Here is a 19,491-nt window from a genome sequence, read left to right on the forward strand (position 1 = left end):
TAATTTGGGGTAATATGTACATGTAGGTACAGTTACTAAAGTGATTATGCATAGATGATAGCAACAGAGAGTAGCAGTGGTGTAAAAGAGGGGGGCAATGCAAATAGTCTGGGTATCCATTTGATTAGATGTTGAGTCAGGACTTTTATTGCTTGGGGGTAGAAGCTGTTTAGAAGCCTCTTGGACATAGACTTGGCACTCCGGTACCGCTTGCCATGCGATAGCAGAGATAACAGTCTATGACTAAGGTGGCTGGAGTCTTTGACAATTTTTAGGGCCTTCCTCTGACACTGCCTGTTATAGAGGTGGCAGGAAGCTTGGCCCCAGTGATGTACTGGGCCGTTCGCTCTACCCTCTGTAGTGCCTTGCGGTCGGAGTCCGACCAGTTGCCAAACCAGGCAGTGATGCAGCCAGTCAAGATGCTCTCGATGCCAAACCAGGCAGTGATGCAACCAGTCAGGATGCTCTCGATGGTGCAGCTGTAGAACCTTTTCAGGATCTGAGGACCCATGCCAAATCTTTTCAGTCTCCTGAGGGGGAATAGGTTTTGTCGTTCCCTCTTCCCGACTGTTTTGGTGTGCTTGGACCATCTTACTTTGTTGGTGATGTGGATGCGAATGAACTTGAAGCTCTCAACCTGCTCCACTACAGTCCTGTCGATGGGAATGGGGGCGTGCTCGGTCTTCTTTTTCCTGTAGTCCACAATGATCTCCTTTGTCTTGATTATGTTGAGGGATAGGTTGTTATTCAGGCACCACACGGCTAGGTATCTGACCTCCTCCCTATAGACTGTCTCGTCGTTGTCGGTGATCAGGCCTACCACTGTTGTTTCATCAGCAAACTTAATGATGGTGTTGGAGTCGTGCCTGGCCGTGCAGTCATGAGTGAACAGGGAGTATAGGAGGGGGCTGAGCACACACCCCTGAGGGGCCCCTGTGTTGAGGATTAGCGTGGCGGATATGTTGTTACCTACCCTTACCACCTGGGGGCGGCCCGTCAGGAAGTTCAGGATCCAGTTGCGGAGGGAGGTGTTTAGTCCCAGGGTCCTTAGCTTATTGATGAGCTTTGAGGGCCCTATGGTGTTAGAACACTGAGCTGTAGTCAGTGAATAGCATTCTCACATAGGTGTTCCTTTTGTGCAGGTGGGAAAGGGCAGTGTGGAGTGCAATAGAGATTGCATCATCTGTGGATCTGTTAGGGCGGTGTGCAAATTGGAGTGGATCTTGCGTTTCTGGGATAATGGTGTTGATGTGAGCCACATTTTATGTTCATTCAATCAATTGAGTTATTTTTTGCTACTTGTTTACTGTCTGTAATTTGTCTCAATATATTTTATGATGTGCTTTAGTGAATTTTTATTGGGTAAGCATAAGAATAAGACGCCTCAATGTTTGCAGCCATAGGTATATTTCTCCAGGTGCTGATCCGTCATCAGTAATGTGAAATAATTATAATGTTAACAAAATATTTGATGGAGAACTGATCCGAGAGCAGCGCCCTCTTTCTTTCCATCCTATCAGTGTTGATACATGATCCACCAGACGTGATACCTTATCGTGCTGCGGATCCAGTTTCCGCTGGTCTGCCTGAGGTTCTGGAACCCTGACCTGTTCTCCGGACGTGATACCTTGTCCTTGTACCTTGTAAATAAAAAAAGGAAATAGTAACTCAATAAAATAACAATAATGAGACTATAAGGCGAACCAGTACTATGAATTTTCTTTATGAAAACAGCAAAAAGAAATGGGAAAATGGGAAAGGAGAAATGACGAGAGACAGCATTGTTTAACTCATTGACCATGACCCATGAGTTCTTCTTACCTTTGTTCAGTAGAAAAGTCTCCCTCTCTAAAGTGTATAGGACGAAACATAGACCGGTCACTCTTCATGGACACACAGCTGGGTACAGGGGAGGCTGGTCTCACCTGCTTGATTGGACTTCAACACAACAGAGACAAACATTACATCTCTCACATACAGGGATTTGTTTAAAATCTGTCACTTGATGGTTTGATTTCAGAGAGACAAAATCATGTTATTTTTGGCAAAATGCTATATATCTGTCTCACTCTCAAATGTGGCCGACCAGCTCAATTTGGTAATTAACTAAATTAACTAAATGTATGGTGTTTTTGGTTAATGTCAGTTTAATTGTTTACTATGCTATAAGTGGTTATTTTATAGTTGTAAGTGATACAATTAACTAGAAGATTGTATATTTTGCAATTCTGAGTAATTACTACTTGAGTAAGGAATTAGACATTATTCAGTACTACTGCAGTTGCTACATCATTCCAGTAGATGGGAGCATAAGACCACAAATGACATTTCAGAAGATCAGGATAGTTTTCTCCCTGGATACACCACCACTGCCCCTCACAGGAAAACTCATCTGTGCATCTTTCTGTCCCTTTCCACACTGCTAATGCAAGAGGAAGGACTGAAACAATATTTAACAGATTACTGTGAAGTATTATAATGATGATTCATGTTTATTATTACCAATTTTTATGCTCATGTTTTGAAATTATACTTCATTAATATAACGATTATCAATAAGCCTGAACATTAATTCAGTCACCTCTGTTTGAGGAAAACGTATTAACCAGGTACATTCATTGTGAAATTCATCAACCAGCATCAACCCGCTCTTCCTTCTCTCTCTATTAGTCATCTCAGCCCCGCTAAAAAGCTTGTGTCGTTACTCTGCCTTCTCCGGGGGCATGTTGAGGTAAATTTACTAACCGGGAGGGTTGAATGATGTAATTTATTGGCGGGCTGGAAGACTATCTATTCGGAGGTTGTTTACTCGCAATATCAGATATTAAGATATTTTTTTATAATGAATGTATACTGAGGTTGAGGGTCTGACTAGTAATTATTTACCCAGTGTTCAATATCTGCTATAGTCACTATTTGTTTTGCTCTCCCAAAAGCAACACAGCCCTAATACGAGATATATAGCTAACTAAAGTAATGAGTGACCATTTTAGAAAATTATGGGACATATAGTCTGTGGTTGCATGCTATTTTATGTCACTTATATTGCTGCTTGTAGCATATAACTGATGCTTCGTGGTCTTATGCTGCCATCTATTGGAAATGTAGCAATGAAAGATATTCATTCACTTACAGACATTGGTGAGGCAGCTGAGAAATAAAGTGTATTTTTCTTGTTAATTCCTTAGATCTCAAACCTGCCCCATCTATCCCACGCTAATTGCTGGACTTTCACACAGAAGTAGGTCACAAAGTTCAGACCATATTTGAAAAAATAAACTATTGTGTCTTGTTTATCAAGTGTTCTGCCTTGCAATAATAAATATAATAAAATAACAAAACAAAAAAAGCAAAATGCTTAGACAGGTTTTGATAAACAAATGAATCAACATGCTATTTAGTACTACAGTTGTATTTACTAACATAATATTATTACCAAAATAGTTTCTAAAAGTGTTCTAGGTTACCCTACCCTAGAATTAGGGTTAGGGGTTAGAGGTCTGGGGTTCAGGCTAAAATAGATTATACCTATGGTTAGGGTTTTAAAAACTTCTTGTCAATAGAGGGGTGCTGATTTCACTTTGGAAAAAAACGTGCCCAAATTAAACAGCCTTGTCCTCTGTTATAGATCATACAATATGCATATTATTATTACTATTTGATAGAAAACACTCAGAAGTTTCAAAAACTGTTTGAATTATATCTGTGAGTAAAACAGAACTCATTTGGCAGCAAACTTCCATACAGGAAGTGAAAACTCTGAAAACGAGGCTCTGTTTCAGGGCCTGCCTATTCAACTGGCTTTTATTTATCGATATGTATGCACTTCATATGCCTTCCACTAGATGTCAACAGGCAGTGGAAGGTTGAATGGGGTGTCTAGCTTTATCTGAGGCCGAATAAGAACTTTTGGAGTGACAGGTCCGGTATTTTCTGTCTTCGACGGCGCGCGGGGGACCTCGACATTGTCTTCTGAAAAGCGTTCGGTATACACGGCTAATATCTCCGGCTTTGATTTATTTGATACCTATTAGAAAAACATCATAAATTAGTTTTTTTCAACCGAGTTTCATCAGTTTATTTAACGTTTAATGGGTCTTTTGGAGTTTTCTGTTCTATGCGGCGAGAGGAGATGGGCATGTTCGCGCCACATGGCTAGCTAAGGTTGCTAATTCGACAGGAGAGAAGGACATTCTAAAACCAAACAACGATGTATTCTGGACAAAGGACTCATTGTACAAGATTCTGATGGAAGCTCAGCAAAAGGAAGAACCATTTATGATGTTATTTCGTATTTCTGTGGAAAATGTAGAGTCCTATTTTCAAGGGCGCTGTCTCGCTATAACGTAAGCTGTTTGTTATGGTAAAGTTATTTTAAAAAATCTAACACGGCGGTTGCATTAACCTGTTGAGGCTGGGGGCGCTGTTGTCACTATTTATGGTAATCTTGTAATTTTTGAAACGGCTTCCTACAAAATTCTTGATCGTACAATATGCATATTATTATTATTATTGGATAGAAAACAGTCTATAGTTTCTATAGGAGTTGAAATTTTGTCTCTAAGTGGAACAGAACCCATTCTACAGCAATTTCCCTGACATGGAGTCAGATTTCAGAAATGTTGGCCCCTGATCTGGAGTCAGTTAAAAGGCCACTGTTATTGCTATGAGTATACGGACACTGCTTACGTCTTCCCCTGGATGCCTTTACGTGATGACGATTTGAATGGGGTCGATTGCGCGTTCACAGGCACTACAAATTAAAAAACCCTGTAGCTAGTCACTCTTTTGGAGCTGCGTCATGCGCCTGGAGGACACCGACCCGCACCTGTTCCAAGCATTAGTGTTGGGAGTAATCTTTCTCCGGTCATGTTAAGACTCGTTATAGGAGTTAAAAACATCATAAGGTAGTTAATTTAAAGCGTTTTATAGCAATTTATATCCGTTTAGTGCGATTTTGGGACATTTATTTCTGAAACGCTGTGAATCGCTGGGCACGCTTCCAGTTCATGCTGAACGCAGTTGGCATTTCCACATGGCAAGAGGACAGCTTTCCACCAAAAGACGATTAGACCCAAGAAAGGATCCTTTGCCCAAGATACTGATGGAAGAACAGCTCAAAGTAGGAAATTTTTATTATGATAAATCGTGTTTCTGTCGAAAAATGTTAGTGGCTTAGGACGCCATGTTTTTTGACGTAGCTTCGCTTGGCGCAAACTGTATTGAAAAGTAAGGATAATTTAAAAAATGTAATTCCGCGATTGTATTAAGAATTAAATTGTCTATCAATCGCTGTCCACCCTATATTTTTTAGTCACGTTTATGAGTATTTATGTATAAGAGTAGATCACTGTCTAATATGGCACACAGACATTTTCTCACCAGCTGGGCTACATTTCACATTGTCTAACCATGATTTTGGTGGCTAAATATGCACATTTTCGAACAAACTGTATATGTATGTTGTAATGTGATGTTACAGGGGTGTCATCTGAAGAATTCTGAGAAGGTTAGTGAAAAAAATAATATATTTTGGCGATGTTGACGTTATCGCTCTCTTTGGCTAGAATCAATGCTGGGCTGCTATGTGCTATGTGCTATGCTAATATAACGATTTATTGTGTTTTCGCTGTAAGACACTTAGAAAATCTGAAATATTGTCTGTATTCACAGGATCTGTGTCTTTCGATTAGTGTATGCTGTGTATTTTTACGAAATGTTTGATGATTAGTAAGTAGGTAAACACGTTGCTCTATGTAGTTATTCTAGTCCATTTGTGACGGTGGGTGCAATTGTAACCTATGCCATCTACCTGAAATATGCACATTTTTCTAACAAAACCTATCCCATACCATAAATATGTTATCAGACTGTCATCTGATGAGTTTTTTTCTTGGTTAGGGGCTATAAATATCTTAGTTTAGCCGAATTGGTGATAGCTACTGGTGTTGGTGGACAAATAAAAGATGGTGGATTATGCTAATGTGTTTTTAGGTAATAGATGTACATCTTTACATATTGTGTCTTCCCTGTAAAACATTTTAAAAATCGGACATGTTGGCTGGATTCACAAGATCTGTGTCTTTCATTAGCTGTATTGGACTTTAATGTGTGAAAGTTAACTTCTTGAGAATACAGGGGGTGCTATTTCGCATTAGCATAATTGCCTCTACAGACTAAACTGCCTCTTATTCAATTATTGCTGTTACTATATGCATATAACCATATAGCATTGGATAGAAAACAAGCTATGGTTTCTAAAACCGTTCCAATTGAGTCTCTGAGTCAAACACAGGTCATTTCACAGCACTTTCCCTGAGCCTGAAAAAGATTGCAAGATGTGTATGCTCGCTTCAAAGCTCTGCCTATATATGGTCACGCCACCTATGACCCGAATGACACTTCCTACTTCTTCCTATGGGTGTTTGGAAGACGTCAGAGGAGAAATTTTTTGTTTATCTTGTACTGACGTGAAATAAGACTTATTTCTTTAGCGTGACCGACAACTTCCGGTTTCTGAGATGCGCGTTTTCAGAGGTGGCATTGTCTTTTGTTATGCTGACGTTATGGATGAAAACTATCTCCGTGTCGAAGTTTGTTTGCTACATGTGACCATATCACCGTAATGTATGTTTTTTCAATATAGTTTAATCAGATTATTAGAATTTTTTCGGGAGTTTTGCCGTGTTCCGTTCTTTGAGTTTTTTAACTTTGGGAATTGACCGTGCCAGTCGACCAGTACCCAGGCTGAATGAAGAGGGGAGGTTGCCATTGTGAATGGATTGAACGACTCATCAGGACTAAGGACACCTTGATCAACATTCTGATGAAAGACCAGCAATAGTAAGACCCAATTTACGATGTTATTTCATATATCTGTCGTGCATGTGAACTGGTCGCGCGCGTCCAGCTGGTTTTGGCTGGCCTGGTTATGCTAATTAGCGATACATTTTGTTTTCGCTATAAAACATTTAAAAAATCTGAAATATTGTTTGGATTCACCAGATGTTGGGCTTTCAATGTCTGTACGCTGTGTATTTTTTCTGAAATGTTTTAAGACAAGTAATTAGTTATATAACGTTGGTCTCTGTAATTGTTCTAGCTGCATCAGCACTATATCAGATTGCAGCTGCAATGTAGAACTGTGATTTATACCTGAAAAATGCACATTTAAAAAAAAAAAACTATGCTATACCATAAATATGTTATCAGACTGTCATCTTATAAATTTGTTTGTTGGTTTGTGGCTATCAATATCTTAGTTTAGCCGAATTGGTGATAGCACCTGATGGAGTAAGAAACTGTTGGAGTAAGAAAATGGTGTCTTTTGCTAACGTGTTTAGCTAATAGATTTACATATTTTGTCTTCCCTGTAAAACATTTAAAAAATCTGAAATGGTGGTTTTATTCACAAGATCTGTGTCTTTCATTGGGTGTCTTGGACTTGTGATTTAATGATATTTAGATGCTACTATTTAATTGTGACGCTATGCTAGCGATGCTAATCAGTGTGTGGGGGGGGGGGGGGGTGCTCCCGGATCCGGGTTAGGTACTCTGTAGAGGTTAAATATTTTAAAAAACTATTTTTTTGGAATTTCGCGGCTCTGCCTTTTCAGTGGGGGTGGGGGGGGAGTGCCGCTAGCGGCACCCTCATCCTAGACAGGTTAAGAACTAGTGTATCTTTCATTTGCTGTCCAACATGTATTTTTTGTAAAGTTTATGATGAGTTCTTTGGTCAGATTAGGTGAGTGTCCAAAATATCTCTGGAGATTCTGGTGAATCGATGCTACGTATTCACAATGTATAACCACGGTATGTAACTCATAATATGCACATTTTCGAACAAAACATAAGTGTATTGTATAACCTGATGTTATAGGACTGTCATTTGATGAAGTTGGTCAAGGTTAGTGATTAATTTTATATCTTTTGCTGTTTTTTTGCGATCGCTACCTTTTGCTGCTGATAAATGCATTTGTGTGTTTGGCTATTGTGGTAAGCTGATATATTGCTATATTGTGTTTTCACTGTAAAACACTTAAAAAATCTGAAATATTGTCTGGATTCACAAGATGTTTATCTTTCATTTGCTGTACACCATGTATTTTTCATAAATGTTTTATGATGAGTATTTAGGTATTTCACATTGCTCTCTGTAATTATTCTGGCTGCTTCGGTGCTATTTGTGATTGTAGCTGCAATGTAAAACTATGATTTATACCTCAAATATGCACATTTTTCGAACAAAACAAATGTATTGTGTAACATGTTATAAGACTGTCATCTGATGAAGTTGTTTCTTGGTTACTGACTAATTATATCTATATTTTGTCGGTTTTTGAAAGCTACCTATGCGGTGGATAAATAGCGTTGTGTGTTTGGCTATTTTGGTGAGCTAACATAAATATATATTGTGTTTCGCTGTAAAACATTTTTAAAAATCGGACATGTTGGCTGGATTCACAAGATGTTTATCTTTCATTTGCTGTATTGGACTTGTTAATGTGTGGAAGTTAAATATTTAAAAAAAAATTTTTTTGAATTTCGCGCTCTGCGAAGGCAGCGGAATGTTGTGGGTGTTCCGCTAGCGGAACCCCGGGGCGAGAAAGGTTAGTGAAAGAAACTGAACACTACAAAAACAACAAAGTGACAACCGTGAAGCTAAATAACAATAGTGCTGAAACAAACACTACACATAGACAATCACCCACAAACCCCAACAGAAAACAGGCTACCTAAATATGGTTCCCAATCAGAGACAATGAATGACAGCTGCCTCTGATTGAGAACCATATCAGGCCAAACTAGAAAACCCCACATAGAAACAGACAACATAGATAATACCCACCCAACTCACGTCCTGACCAACTAAATAAAGACTAAACAAAGGAAATAAGGTCAGAAACGTTACAGGTGGGTGGTACAAGGTGATTTGGTAACAAAACGGATGGCACTGTGATAGACTGCATCCAGTTTGCTGAGTAGAGTGTTGGAAGCTATTTTGTAGATGACATCGGTAGGATAGTCAGTTTTACTATGGTAAGTTTGGCGGCGTGAGTGAAGGAGGCTTTGTTACAAAATAGAAAGCCGATTCTAGATTTGGTTTTTGATTGGAGATGTTTAATATGAGTCTGGAAGGAGAGTTTACAGTCTAGCCAGACACCTAGGTATTTATAGTTGTACACATATTCTAGGTCGGAACCGTCCAGGGTGGTGATGCTAGTCGGGCGGGCGGGTGCGGGCAGCGAACGGTTGAAAAGCATGCATTTGGTTTTACTAGCGTTTAACTTCTTGAGGGCAGGGGGCAGCATTTTCACTTTTGGATAAAGAGCATGCCAAAATTCAACTGCCTGCTACTCATCCCCAGAATATAAGATATGCATATTAGTAGATTTGGATAGAAAACACTCTGAAATTTCTAAAACTGTTTGAATCATGTCTGTGAGGATAACAGAACTTATGTAGCAGGCAAAACCCCGAGGACAAACTTTTCAGAATTGTTATTTTTTTGATGTCACTGTCTTTTCAATGATATTTCTTAGAGACACCAGATTTCTAAGGGACTTGCTTGCAGTTCCTACCGCTTCCACTGGATGTCACCAGTCCTTGGAAATCGGTTGAGGTTATTCCTTTGTGTAATGAAGAAGTAGGGCTATCGTAAATGAGGGTCACACGAAGTACATTTTTTGAGAGAGGCACGTTACGAAAAAAGTTGCGTCAGTTTGTTTTCTTTTTGTATTGAACACAGATCATCCCGTCTTCAAATTGATCGATTATTAACGTTTAAACATACCTAACGTTGTATTACAAAAGTAGTTTGAAATGTTTTGGTAAAGTTTAACATGTAACTTTTGATATATTTTGTAGTGACGTTGCGAAAGTATGAAGCTGTGTTTTTCTGGATGAAACGGTCCAAATAAATTGACATTTTGGATATATATCAACGTAATTAATCGAACAAAAGGACCATTTGTGATGTTTATGGGACATATTGGAGTGCCAACAAAAGAATTTCGTCAAAGGTAAGGCATGATTTATATTTTATTTCTGCGTTTTGTGTCGTGCCTGCAGTGTTGAAATATGCTACTATCTTTGTTTACTGTTGTGCTATCATCAGATAATAGCATCTTATGCTTTCGCCGAAAAGCCTTTTTGAAATCTGACATGTTGGCTGGATTCACAATGAGTGTAGCTTTAATTTGGTATCTTACATGTGTGATTTAATGAAAGTTAGATTTTTATATCATTTTATTTGAATATGGGGCGTTGTATTTTCTCTGGCTATTGGCCGGTGGGACGATTGCGTCACACCGTGTTACCTAGTGACCATGTTACCTAGCCTCAGTGCAGTGGGGCAGCTGGGAGGAGGTGCTCTTGTTCTCCTTGGACTTTACAGTGTCCCAAAAAGCTAGCCTTTGCTTTCCTGACTGACTTCGTGTATTGGTTCCTGACTTCCCTGAACAGTTGCATATCGTGGGGACTATTGGATGCTATTGCAGTCCGCCACAGGATGTTTTTGTGCTGGTCAAGGGCAGTCAGGTCTGGAGTGAACCAAGGGCTATATCTGTTCTTAGTTCTGCATTTTTTTGAACGGGGCATGCTTATCTAAGATGGTGAGGAAATTTCTTTTAAAGAATGACCAGGCATCCTCGACTGACAGGATGAGGTCGATATCCTTCCAGGATACCCGAGCCAGGTTGATTAGAAAGGCCTGCTCGCAAAAGTGTTTTAGGGAGCGTTTGACAGTGATGAGGGGTGGTCGTTTGACCGCGGACCCATAGCGGATACAGCCAATGAGGCAGTAATCAGGGTTAGGTTAGGGTTAGGGATAGGGCTAAAGTAGGTTATACTTAGGGTTAAGGCTAAAATAGATTATACCTAGGGTTAGGATTAAGGCAAAAATAGGTTGTACGTAGGGTTAGAGTTTCTGTATAGCACTTTGTGACATCTGTTGATGTAAAAAGGGCTTTATAAATACATTTGATTGATTATTAGATTTAGGGTTTTTAAGGCAAAAATGTGGCATTCTGTGGGAACTACATAACTCATTTGCGACACCTGCTAGGCTCATAATCTGAGGTAGCAACAGCGTCAGATCTACAAATCAATGAGCTAGACCTGTCCATTTGGTTTGCAACTCAGTGAACCTGATCAGCATTCGCTCAATCAAAAACTACAAACAAAGATTTTGATGCTCAAATGACCCAGAAGCCATTTAGAAACAACTAGTCATCAAAAAAAGTGTCATCAGTCCAGAAGAAATGCATCCGGTGATGATGTGGTGGGAGCTGGGAAAAAACTAGGATGCTGCTGGTAGAGTAGCTAGCTAGCTTACCTAGCTGTACTGACTAGCTAGGATAAACTAGGATGCTGCTGGTAGAGTAGCTAGCTAGCTTACCTAGCTGTACCGACTAGCTAGGATAAACTAGGATGCTGCTGGTAGAGTGCCTAGCTAGCCTACCTAGCTGTACCGACTAGCTAGGATAAACTAGGATGCTGCGGGTAGAGTAGCTAGCTAGCTTACCTAGCTGTACCGACTAGCTAGGATAAACCAGGATGCTGCTGGTAGAGTAGCTAGCTAGCTTACCTAGCTGTACCGACTAGCTAGGATAAACTAGGATGCTGCTGGTAGAGTAGCTAGCTAGCTTACCTAGCTGTACCGACTGGCTAGGATAAACTAGGATGCTGCTGGTAGAGTAGCTAGCTAGCTTACCTAGCTGTACCGACTAGCTTGGATAAACCAGGATGCTGCTGGTAGAGTAGCTAGCTAGCTTACCTAGCTGTACCGACTAGCTTAGCTGGCTAGCAGGTTGCTTGTCTGTCCCTCGTCTCAATAATGATGTTGATGATAAATCCGGTGAACCACAAATTGAAACAAGGATAGAGAGTGAAAAGGATCTGGCTACTCTCATACTGTCCCTGACCGTAAAGAAAAAAGCTAATTGAACAACAAACTTCGGCGTTTCAACACTGTAGTGAACTTCATCAATATTCCCCAAGATCTCCTCAGCCCACTTTGCGTGTAACTGGACAATATCCTTGGCGCCACACCGTACGTGGACGCGGACAGTTCTGTACGGGGACGCGTGCAGTTCCAGAACACGGACATGAGCAGTGAAACACAATCAAATAAACCCAGTCTTTACAGTGGGTTACATTAGTAATACTCATTTTATTATTATGTAAAACAAACATTCTACATTTTTTTATAACAATATGTTGCGATCTGGGCCCGTATCCACAAAGCGTCTCAGAGTATAAAATTGGTCGTATAAGTGCTGAGAATAAAGACATTTACACTCATGGATATAAATTAAAGCTATGCATGAAGTCTCTAGTCCCACCTAGTCGGCAGATATTTAGGACACCTCGTGAGCTGTCCTAAGTAGTTAAGAGTTAACAGCAGTTGTCTTGATAATACTATAGAATAATGCAGCGAGTCAGTGGTTCCTGCGCCACATGTAATTGCTTTGTAATAGTTAAAATCTAGTGTTTTGATATTTCTATATGGTCAATCCATAAATATTATAGACCTACATGAAACAGTGTCTGGTGCTTTTGGTAATGATTTATGCATAATATTTATGTATAACAAGTGATACCATGTATGTCTGCAAAGCATTTTGGCAGATTAACTCATGTTTATTTCTGAAGATTAACACAGGTTTTCACCAAGTGGCAAAGGAGTTTGACGCTGTGACAGGAGTTGGACCTGTGGCCGAAAGGTGGCTGGTTTGAATCCCGGGCCGGGTGCTGGAAAAAACGGGAGGAATTGATCTGAACACTGGAGGGCTGCTGGGTTCACCTCCTCAAAGCATTGACCTTTTGTTGATCAGAAGTCTAGAGGTTCTTCTTCACTGAACCCAAAAATATAACTTTTAGTGGTTCCATATATTAAGGAAGTGATATAAGCCGTGTTGGTTGTATAAGGAACCTTCTTTTCTAAGAGTGTAAAATAAACAAGTTTTTGTTTTGATTATTTAATTACCTACATCATGTTATTTCAAATTATCCCTGTGGAGTGCAACATCACATTGTTAAAAAATAATCCTAAATTGGGCATGGCAATAAATTGGGCAATTGAAGGCATCTAGGGTGTAATATGTGTTCGATGACAATTAACATTGTATGCAACGTTGTAGGCAACATTATTGGCAAGGGCTTGATGCCTACTATGCCAAAGCTATTTAGAGTTGATAAAGGGTGTGAAGAGTGTGTTGATATAACGGTAATATTATCAAAATTCTGCTTGTAACAACGATCAGAATTGGTAAAAAAAAAATGCATTCCATTATATTAGGCAATAATTAAGAGCAGACAAAGTGGTCATGTGAAAATTCTATCAATTGTCTTACATTGCAACGAGTACAGTCAGGGTGCCACGGAACCCCTGCAGTACCTCCACAGACCCCGGATTGAGAACTCCTGATTTAGCAGATGCTCTTATCCAGAGTGATTTACAGTAAGTGCATTCATCTTAAAATAGCAATTTTTGGGGAAATAAACTGAATAAATTCTTCATAAAATTGTCATCTCACCTCTTAGCTTTGGTGTCATGTTCCCCAGAGAGAATCATTTTAGAGCACTGACCCCTGTCTGGGAGCAAGACATCCTGGTCTGCGACGGGGCTGGTTTTCTTTTTGTAATCCGTGATTGACTGTAGACCCTGCCACATACCTCTTGTGTCTGAGCTGTTGAATGGCGACTATACTTTGTCTCTATACTGGCACTTAGCTTGTTTGATTGCCTTGCGGAGGGAATAGCTACACTGTTTGTATTCGGTCATGTTTCCGGTCACCTTGCCCTGGTTAAAAGCAGTGGTTCGTGCTTTCAGTTTCATGCAAATGCTGCCATCAATCCACGGTTTCTGGTTTGGGAATGTTTTAATCGTTGCTGTGGGTATTACGTCGCTGATGCACTTTCTAATGAACTCGCTCACCGAATCAGCGTATTCGTCAATGTTGTTGGTGGACGCAATGCGGAACATATCCCAATCCACGTGATCGAAGCAGTCTTGAAGCGTGGAATCAGATTGGTCGGACCAGCGTTGAACAGACCTGAGCGCGGGAGCTTCTTGTTTAAGTTTCTGTTTGTAGGCTGGAAGCAACAAAATGGAGTCGTGGTCAGCTTTTCCGAAAGGAGGGCGGGGGAGGGCCTTATATACGTCGAGGAAGTTAGAATATTAATGATCCAGGGTTTTAAGAGCCCTGGTAGCACAATCGATATGCTGATAGAATTTAGGGAGTTTAGCCTTGTTAAAATCCCCAGCTACGATGAATGCAGCCTCAGGGTGTGTAGTTTCCAGTTTACATAGAGTCAGATACAGTTCTTTGAGGGCCATCGATGTGTCTGCTTGGGGGGGAATATATACAGCTGTGATTATAATCGAAGAGAATTCCCTTGGTAGATAATGCGGTCGACATTTGATTGTGATGAATTCTAAGTCAGGTGAACAGAATGACTTGAGTTCCTGTATGTTGTTATGATCACACCACGTCTTGTTAATCATAAGGCATACCCCCCGCCCCTCTTCTTACCAGAAAGATGTTTGTTTCTGTCGTCGCGATGCGTGAAGGAACCAGCTGGCTGCACCGACTCCGTTAGCGTCTCTCGAGTGAGCCATGTTTCCGTGAAGAAAATAACGTTACAGTCTCTGATGTCTCTCTGGAATGCTACCCTTGCTCGGATTTCATCAACCTTGTTGTCAAGAGACTGGACATTTGCGAGTAGTATGTTAGGGAGTGGAGGATCCGCTTCGTGAGAGTCATATTCCTGGTCGTAATGATAGTGAGTTGACGTTGCTCTTATATTCAGTAGTTTCTCCCGACTGTATGTAATGAAACCTAAGATTACCTGGGGTACCAATGTAAGAAATAACACATAAAAAAACAAAATACTGCATAGTATCCTAGGAACGTGAAGCGAGGCGGCCATCCCAGTCTGCTGTTCCCACATGCTTCACCATTGTTCCTGTTCCCAAGAAAGCTAAGGTAACTGAGCTAAACGACTACTGCCCCGTAGCACTCACTTCCGTCATCATGAAGTGCTTTGAGAGACTAGTCAAGGACCATATCACCTCCACCCTACCTGACACCCTAGACCCACTCTAATTTGCTTACTGACCCAATAGGTCCACAGACAACACAATCGCAACCACACTGCCCTAACCCATCTGGACAAGAGGAATACCTATTTGAGAATGCTGTTCATCGACTACAGCTCAGCATTTAACACCATATTACCCTCAAACTCGTCATCAAGCTCGAGACACTGGGTCTCGACCCCGCCTTGTGCAACTGGGTACTGGACTTCCTGACGGGCCGCCCCCAGGTGGTGAGGGTAGGTAACAACATCTCCACCCCGCTGATCCTCAACACTGGGGCCCCACAAGGGTGCGTTCTGAGACCTCTCCTGTACTCCCTGTTCACTCACGACTGCGTGGCCATGCACGCCTCCAACTCAATCATCAAGTTAGCGGACGACACTACAGTGGTAGGCTTGATTACCAACAACGACGAGACAGCCTACAGGGAGGAGGTGAGGGCCCTCGGAGTGTGGTGTCAGGAAAATAACCTCACACTCAACGTCAACAAATCAAAGGAGATGATTGTGGACTTTAGGAAACAGCAGAGGGAGCACCCCCCTATCCACATCGACGGGACAGTAGTGGAAAGGGTAGTAAGTTTTAAGTTCCTCGGCGTACACATCACAGACAAACTGAATTGGTCCACCCACACAGACAGCGTTGTGAAGAAGGCGCAGCAGCCTCTTCAACCTCAGGAGGCTGAAGAAATTCGGCTTGTTACCAAAAGCACTCACAAACTTCTACAGATGCACAATCGAGAGCATCCTGTCGGGCTGTATCACCGCCTGGTACGGCAACTGCTCCGCCCACAAGCGTAAGGCTCTCCAGAGGGTAGTGTGGTCTGCACAACGCGTCACCGGGGGCAAACTACCTGCCCTCCAGGACACCTATACCACCAGATGTCACAGGAAGGCCATAAAGATCATCAAGGACAACAACCACCCGAGCCACTGCCTGTTCACCCCGCGCTCATCCAGAAGGCGAGGTCAGTAGAGGTGCATCAAAGCAGGGACCGAGAGACTGAAAAACAGCTTCTATCTCAAGGCCATCAGACTGTTAAACAGCCACCACTAACATTTAGTGGCTGCTGCCAACATACTGACTCAACTCCAGCCACTTTACTAATGGGAATTGAAGGAAATGTATGTAAAAATGTATCACTAGCTACTTTAAACAATGCCACTTAATATAATGTTTACATACCCTACATACCCATTACTCATCTCATATGTATATGTATATACTGTACTCTATATCATCTACTGCATCTTGCCATCTTTATGTAATACATGTATCACTAGCCACTTTAAACTATGCCACTTTATGTTTATTTACCCTACTTTACTCATCTCATATGTATATACTGTACTCTATACTATCTACTGCATCTTGCCTATGCCGTTCTGTACCATCACTCATTCATATATCTTTATGTACATATTCTTTATCCCTTTACACTTGTGTGTATAAGGTAGTAGTTGTGGAATTGTTAGATTAGATTACTCGTTGGTTATTACTGCATTGTCGGAACTAGAAGCACAAGCATTTCGCTACACTCGCATTAACATCTGCTAACCATGTGTATGTGACAAATAAAATGTGATTTGATTTGATTTAAATAGAGATCCAGCATGTTGGTTGTGGTTAACTCATTGACAACTAATTATTGATTGTCAAATGTTCTCATTATTCACAATCTCAGAGACCGAGGCTTTCTGAACTTTTTGGGGCTTTCACCAAATTGTGCCTAAAATGCCATTGATAGATTTGAGTACTAATAAACAACATTTAGTTAGAATATGGGGTTCTCTTTTAGCCTCCAGGTTCACTATGTTTTCAGAATCTATGCACCTGTGGTATTATTTAGGACACTAGAGACAGAATATTATCATAGGCTACACTAAATAAAACAAATAATTTAAACAACAATTTAAACAACAATGGGAAGATTTCAGTTTCACAGAAAATAATTATTCTACTATAGCCAGGTTTCAATCTTGTGTCTATGTTGATGTCTGATCCAAATCCCCACACCTACCTGCTGAGCTACAGTTCAGTCTCTACAAACTGGAAGACATCAAACTAAATGTGTAAATAAGGTGTCCAGTAGAGGTCAGTGTTTGAAAGAGACTTTGATTTGAAAAAAGCACCGACACCAGGTGGAAATCAGTGAGATCTCGCATTTTGTAACACATGGCTCAGAAAAGCATGAGATCAAACGAAGCTTTGGACGTCATTGATCACGTGGTAATGTTATTTAGAAACTATCCATGGCTGTGTTTCAAACAATTAAAGACACCCTCTCCCCTCAGCCCTCAAATTAGGTGGACATTCTGATGGCGTATCATGACATGTGATGAGTTACACGTGCAGGGCAAATGAATACACTTTAAATGGACCGCCCATGCCCAGAAATGTGTCACTCGTTCGTCACACGGTTGTGTTTTCAGTCATCATAGTGACCATTCTCTCTGCGTGGTGCATGGGAAATGCATGTTACAAATTCAGCAGTTGCAGGAAAGATATACTTGAAACACTGGTAACCCTAAATTCCAGTGTATTTCAGCTTTTAAAATGGTTCTATACATAGTTTGGAATTTCCACTTTAAAAATGTCAAACTTGATTTGCCCTAAAAAAAATGTTTTTATTAATTACAATTTACATAATAATTCATATTTCCTGTTGCTGCAGGATTATTTTCTTGCTATGAGAAACTTGGTCAAACATGGTCATCTGTAAGTGCATTCATCTTTAGATATCTAGGTGAGACAACCACATATCACAGTCAAAGATACAGGATGTGAACATTCCATTCCTGCTAAACAATGGATATATTGTGTTTTGCTAAGAAATAAAAGTTTTATACACATCTCAAATCTATTAATAAAAAATCTGATAACATTAATATTGAAGGTACACACACATAAGCAATCTGATGAAAAAACAAATGTGATTTCTTGAGGGGATATAGCATTTTGGAAATAAACATAATAATTATTAAACAAAATTGTCATCTCACCTCTTAGCTTTGGTGTCATGTTCCCCAGAGAGACTCGTATTAGAGGCAGGGCCCTCCTCTCTCTTCCCAGAGAGACTCATTTGAGCACTGACCCCTAAACAGTTCATCAATATAAAGGATATTTAAAAACATTTCCTACATAGACCATCAGGTCGTTCATCAAAATAAAGGATATTTAAAAACGTTTCCTACAGAGACCATCAGGTTGTTCAGCAATATAAAGGATTTTTAAAAACATTTCCTACGGAGACCATCAGGTTGTTCAGCAATATAAAGGATCATATCTCAAGCCTACTCTGTCTATTGAATGTTAGACGAACTAACTTCATAATAATTAGCCTAGACTTACCAGAGTCTGCCCGTCTTTCCTTCAAATCAACACATTTATCTTCTAATTGTACAGAGAAATCTGTGCCACAGTTTCTACAGCCATTCTGTAACTGCGTACGCTACAAAGTTATTTACAATTTCATGTGAGGAAATCCCATATTTTCTAAAATCTCAAATACACTACACGTTTTAAATTCCCTACATTGCAGGAAAGTTCTCATGCAAAAGGTTATAAATTCAGATCCTGTACAGAGATTGTCTTTGGTTATGGGAAAGCTGAAAGATAACATTGAACTCCCCCCAAGTATTGCAAACAGGAAGTTAACTTAGTCACAAGTTTGTGCCAACTACAGTAGTGTTGCAAAATCCTTACCACCCCACTCTTCCTCATCAGTCTCAAGAACAGAACCTGTGGTTTAATGTAGATCCACGTCGATACAACAGAAACAACATGTGGTATTCTCAACTTCTGTTTTACCAGAACAGAGACATTTCTGAGGAAAGGCTGGTGGGAAGAGTTATAGGAAGACTGGGTTCATTTTTATGGCTGAAATGGAATAAGTAAATTAAGTGTTTGATACCGTTCCATTTATTCCATTCCAGTCTTTACATTGAGCCTGTCCTCCTATAGCTCCTCCACCAGCCTCCTCTGGTTTGTATGTGAAAGTATTCCGGTGTTCATGTTGCTGTGGAGGCAAATTATATTTTTAAAAATTACCTTTAAAGGTCTAATGCAGCCGTAAAAATTTAACTAAATGTGAAAATGGTGCATTTCTAAGTTTGTAGAAAAAAAGGATAAAGTTAAAAAGTTCTACCCAATGACATCATCAAAAGTTTAAACATTTTAAAAGCAGTGGTTTTCAAACACAATTAGATTGTCAGTGGTGTTGGGAGCAATTTTTTTATTTTTTTATTTTTTATTTTACCATTATTTTACCAGGTAAGTTGACTGAGAACACGTTCTCATTTGCAGCAACGACCTGGGGAATAGTTACAGGGGAGAGGAGGGGGATGAATGAGCCAATTGTAAACTGGGGATTATTAGGTGACCATGAT

The 19,491-nt window shown here is 40.3% G+C and overlaps 1 protein-coding gene across 1 annotated transcript in view; it reads right to left on the reverse strand.

Annotated features, from left to right (window-relative positions):
• The window catches only part of LOC129854001 (NLR family CARD domain-containing protein 3-like), a 32,160-nt gene extending 13,416 nt beyond the window's left edge, over positions 1-18,744 (reverse strand). Inside the window, exons 1-4 of the mRNA XM_055920589.1 lie at positions 18,455-18,744; positions 18,106-18,199; positions 1,822-1,938; positions 1,551-1,640 (exon numbers count right to left, since the gene is read on the reverse strand). Coding sequence (XP_055776564.1) covers positions 1,551-1,640; positions 1,822-1,938; positions 18,106-18,185 — 287 coding nt within the window. The 5' untranslated portion in view covers positions 18,186-18,199; positions 18,455-18,744. The remainder of the gene's footprint in view (positions 1-1,550; positions 1,641-1,821; positions 1,939-18,105; positions 18,200-18,454) is intronic.
• Positions 18,745-19,491: the final 747 nt, after the last annotated feature.

This window comes from Salvelinus fontinalis, chromosome 4 (assembly GCF_029448725.1).
Source record: "Salvelinus fontinalis isolate EN_2023a chromosome 4, ASM2944872v1, whole genome shotgun sequence".
Lineage (NCBI taxonomy): Eukaryota > Metazoa > Chordata > Actinopteri > Salmoniformes > Salmonidae > Salvelinus > Salvelinus fontinalis.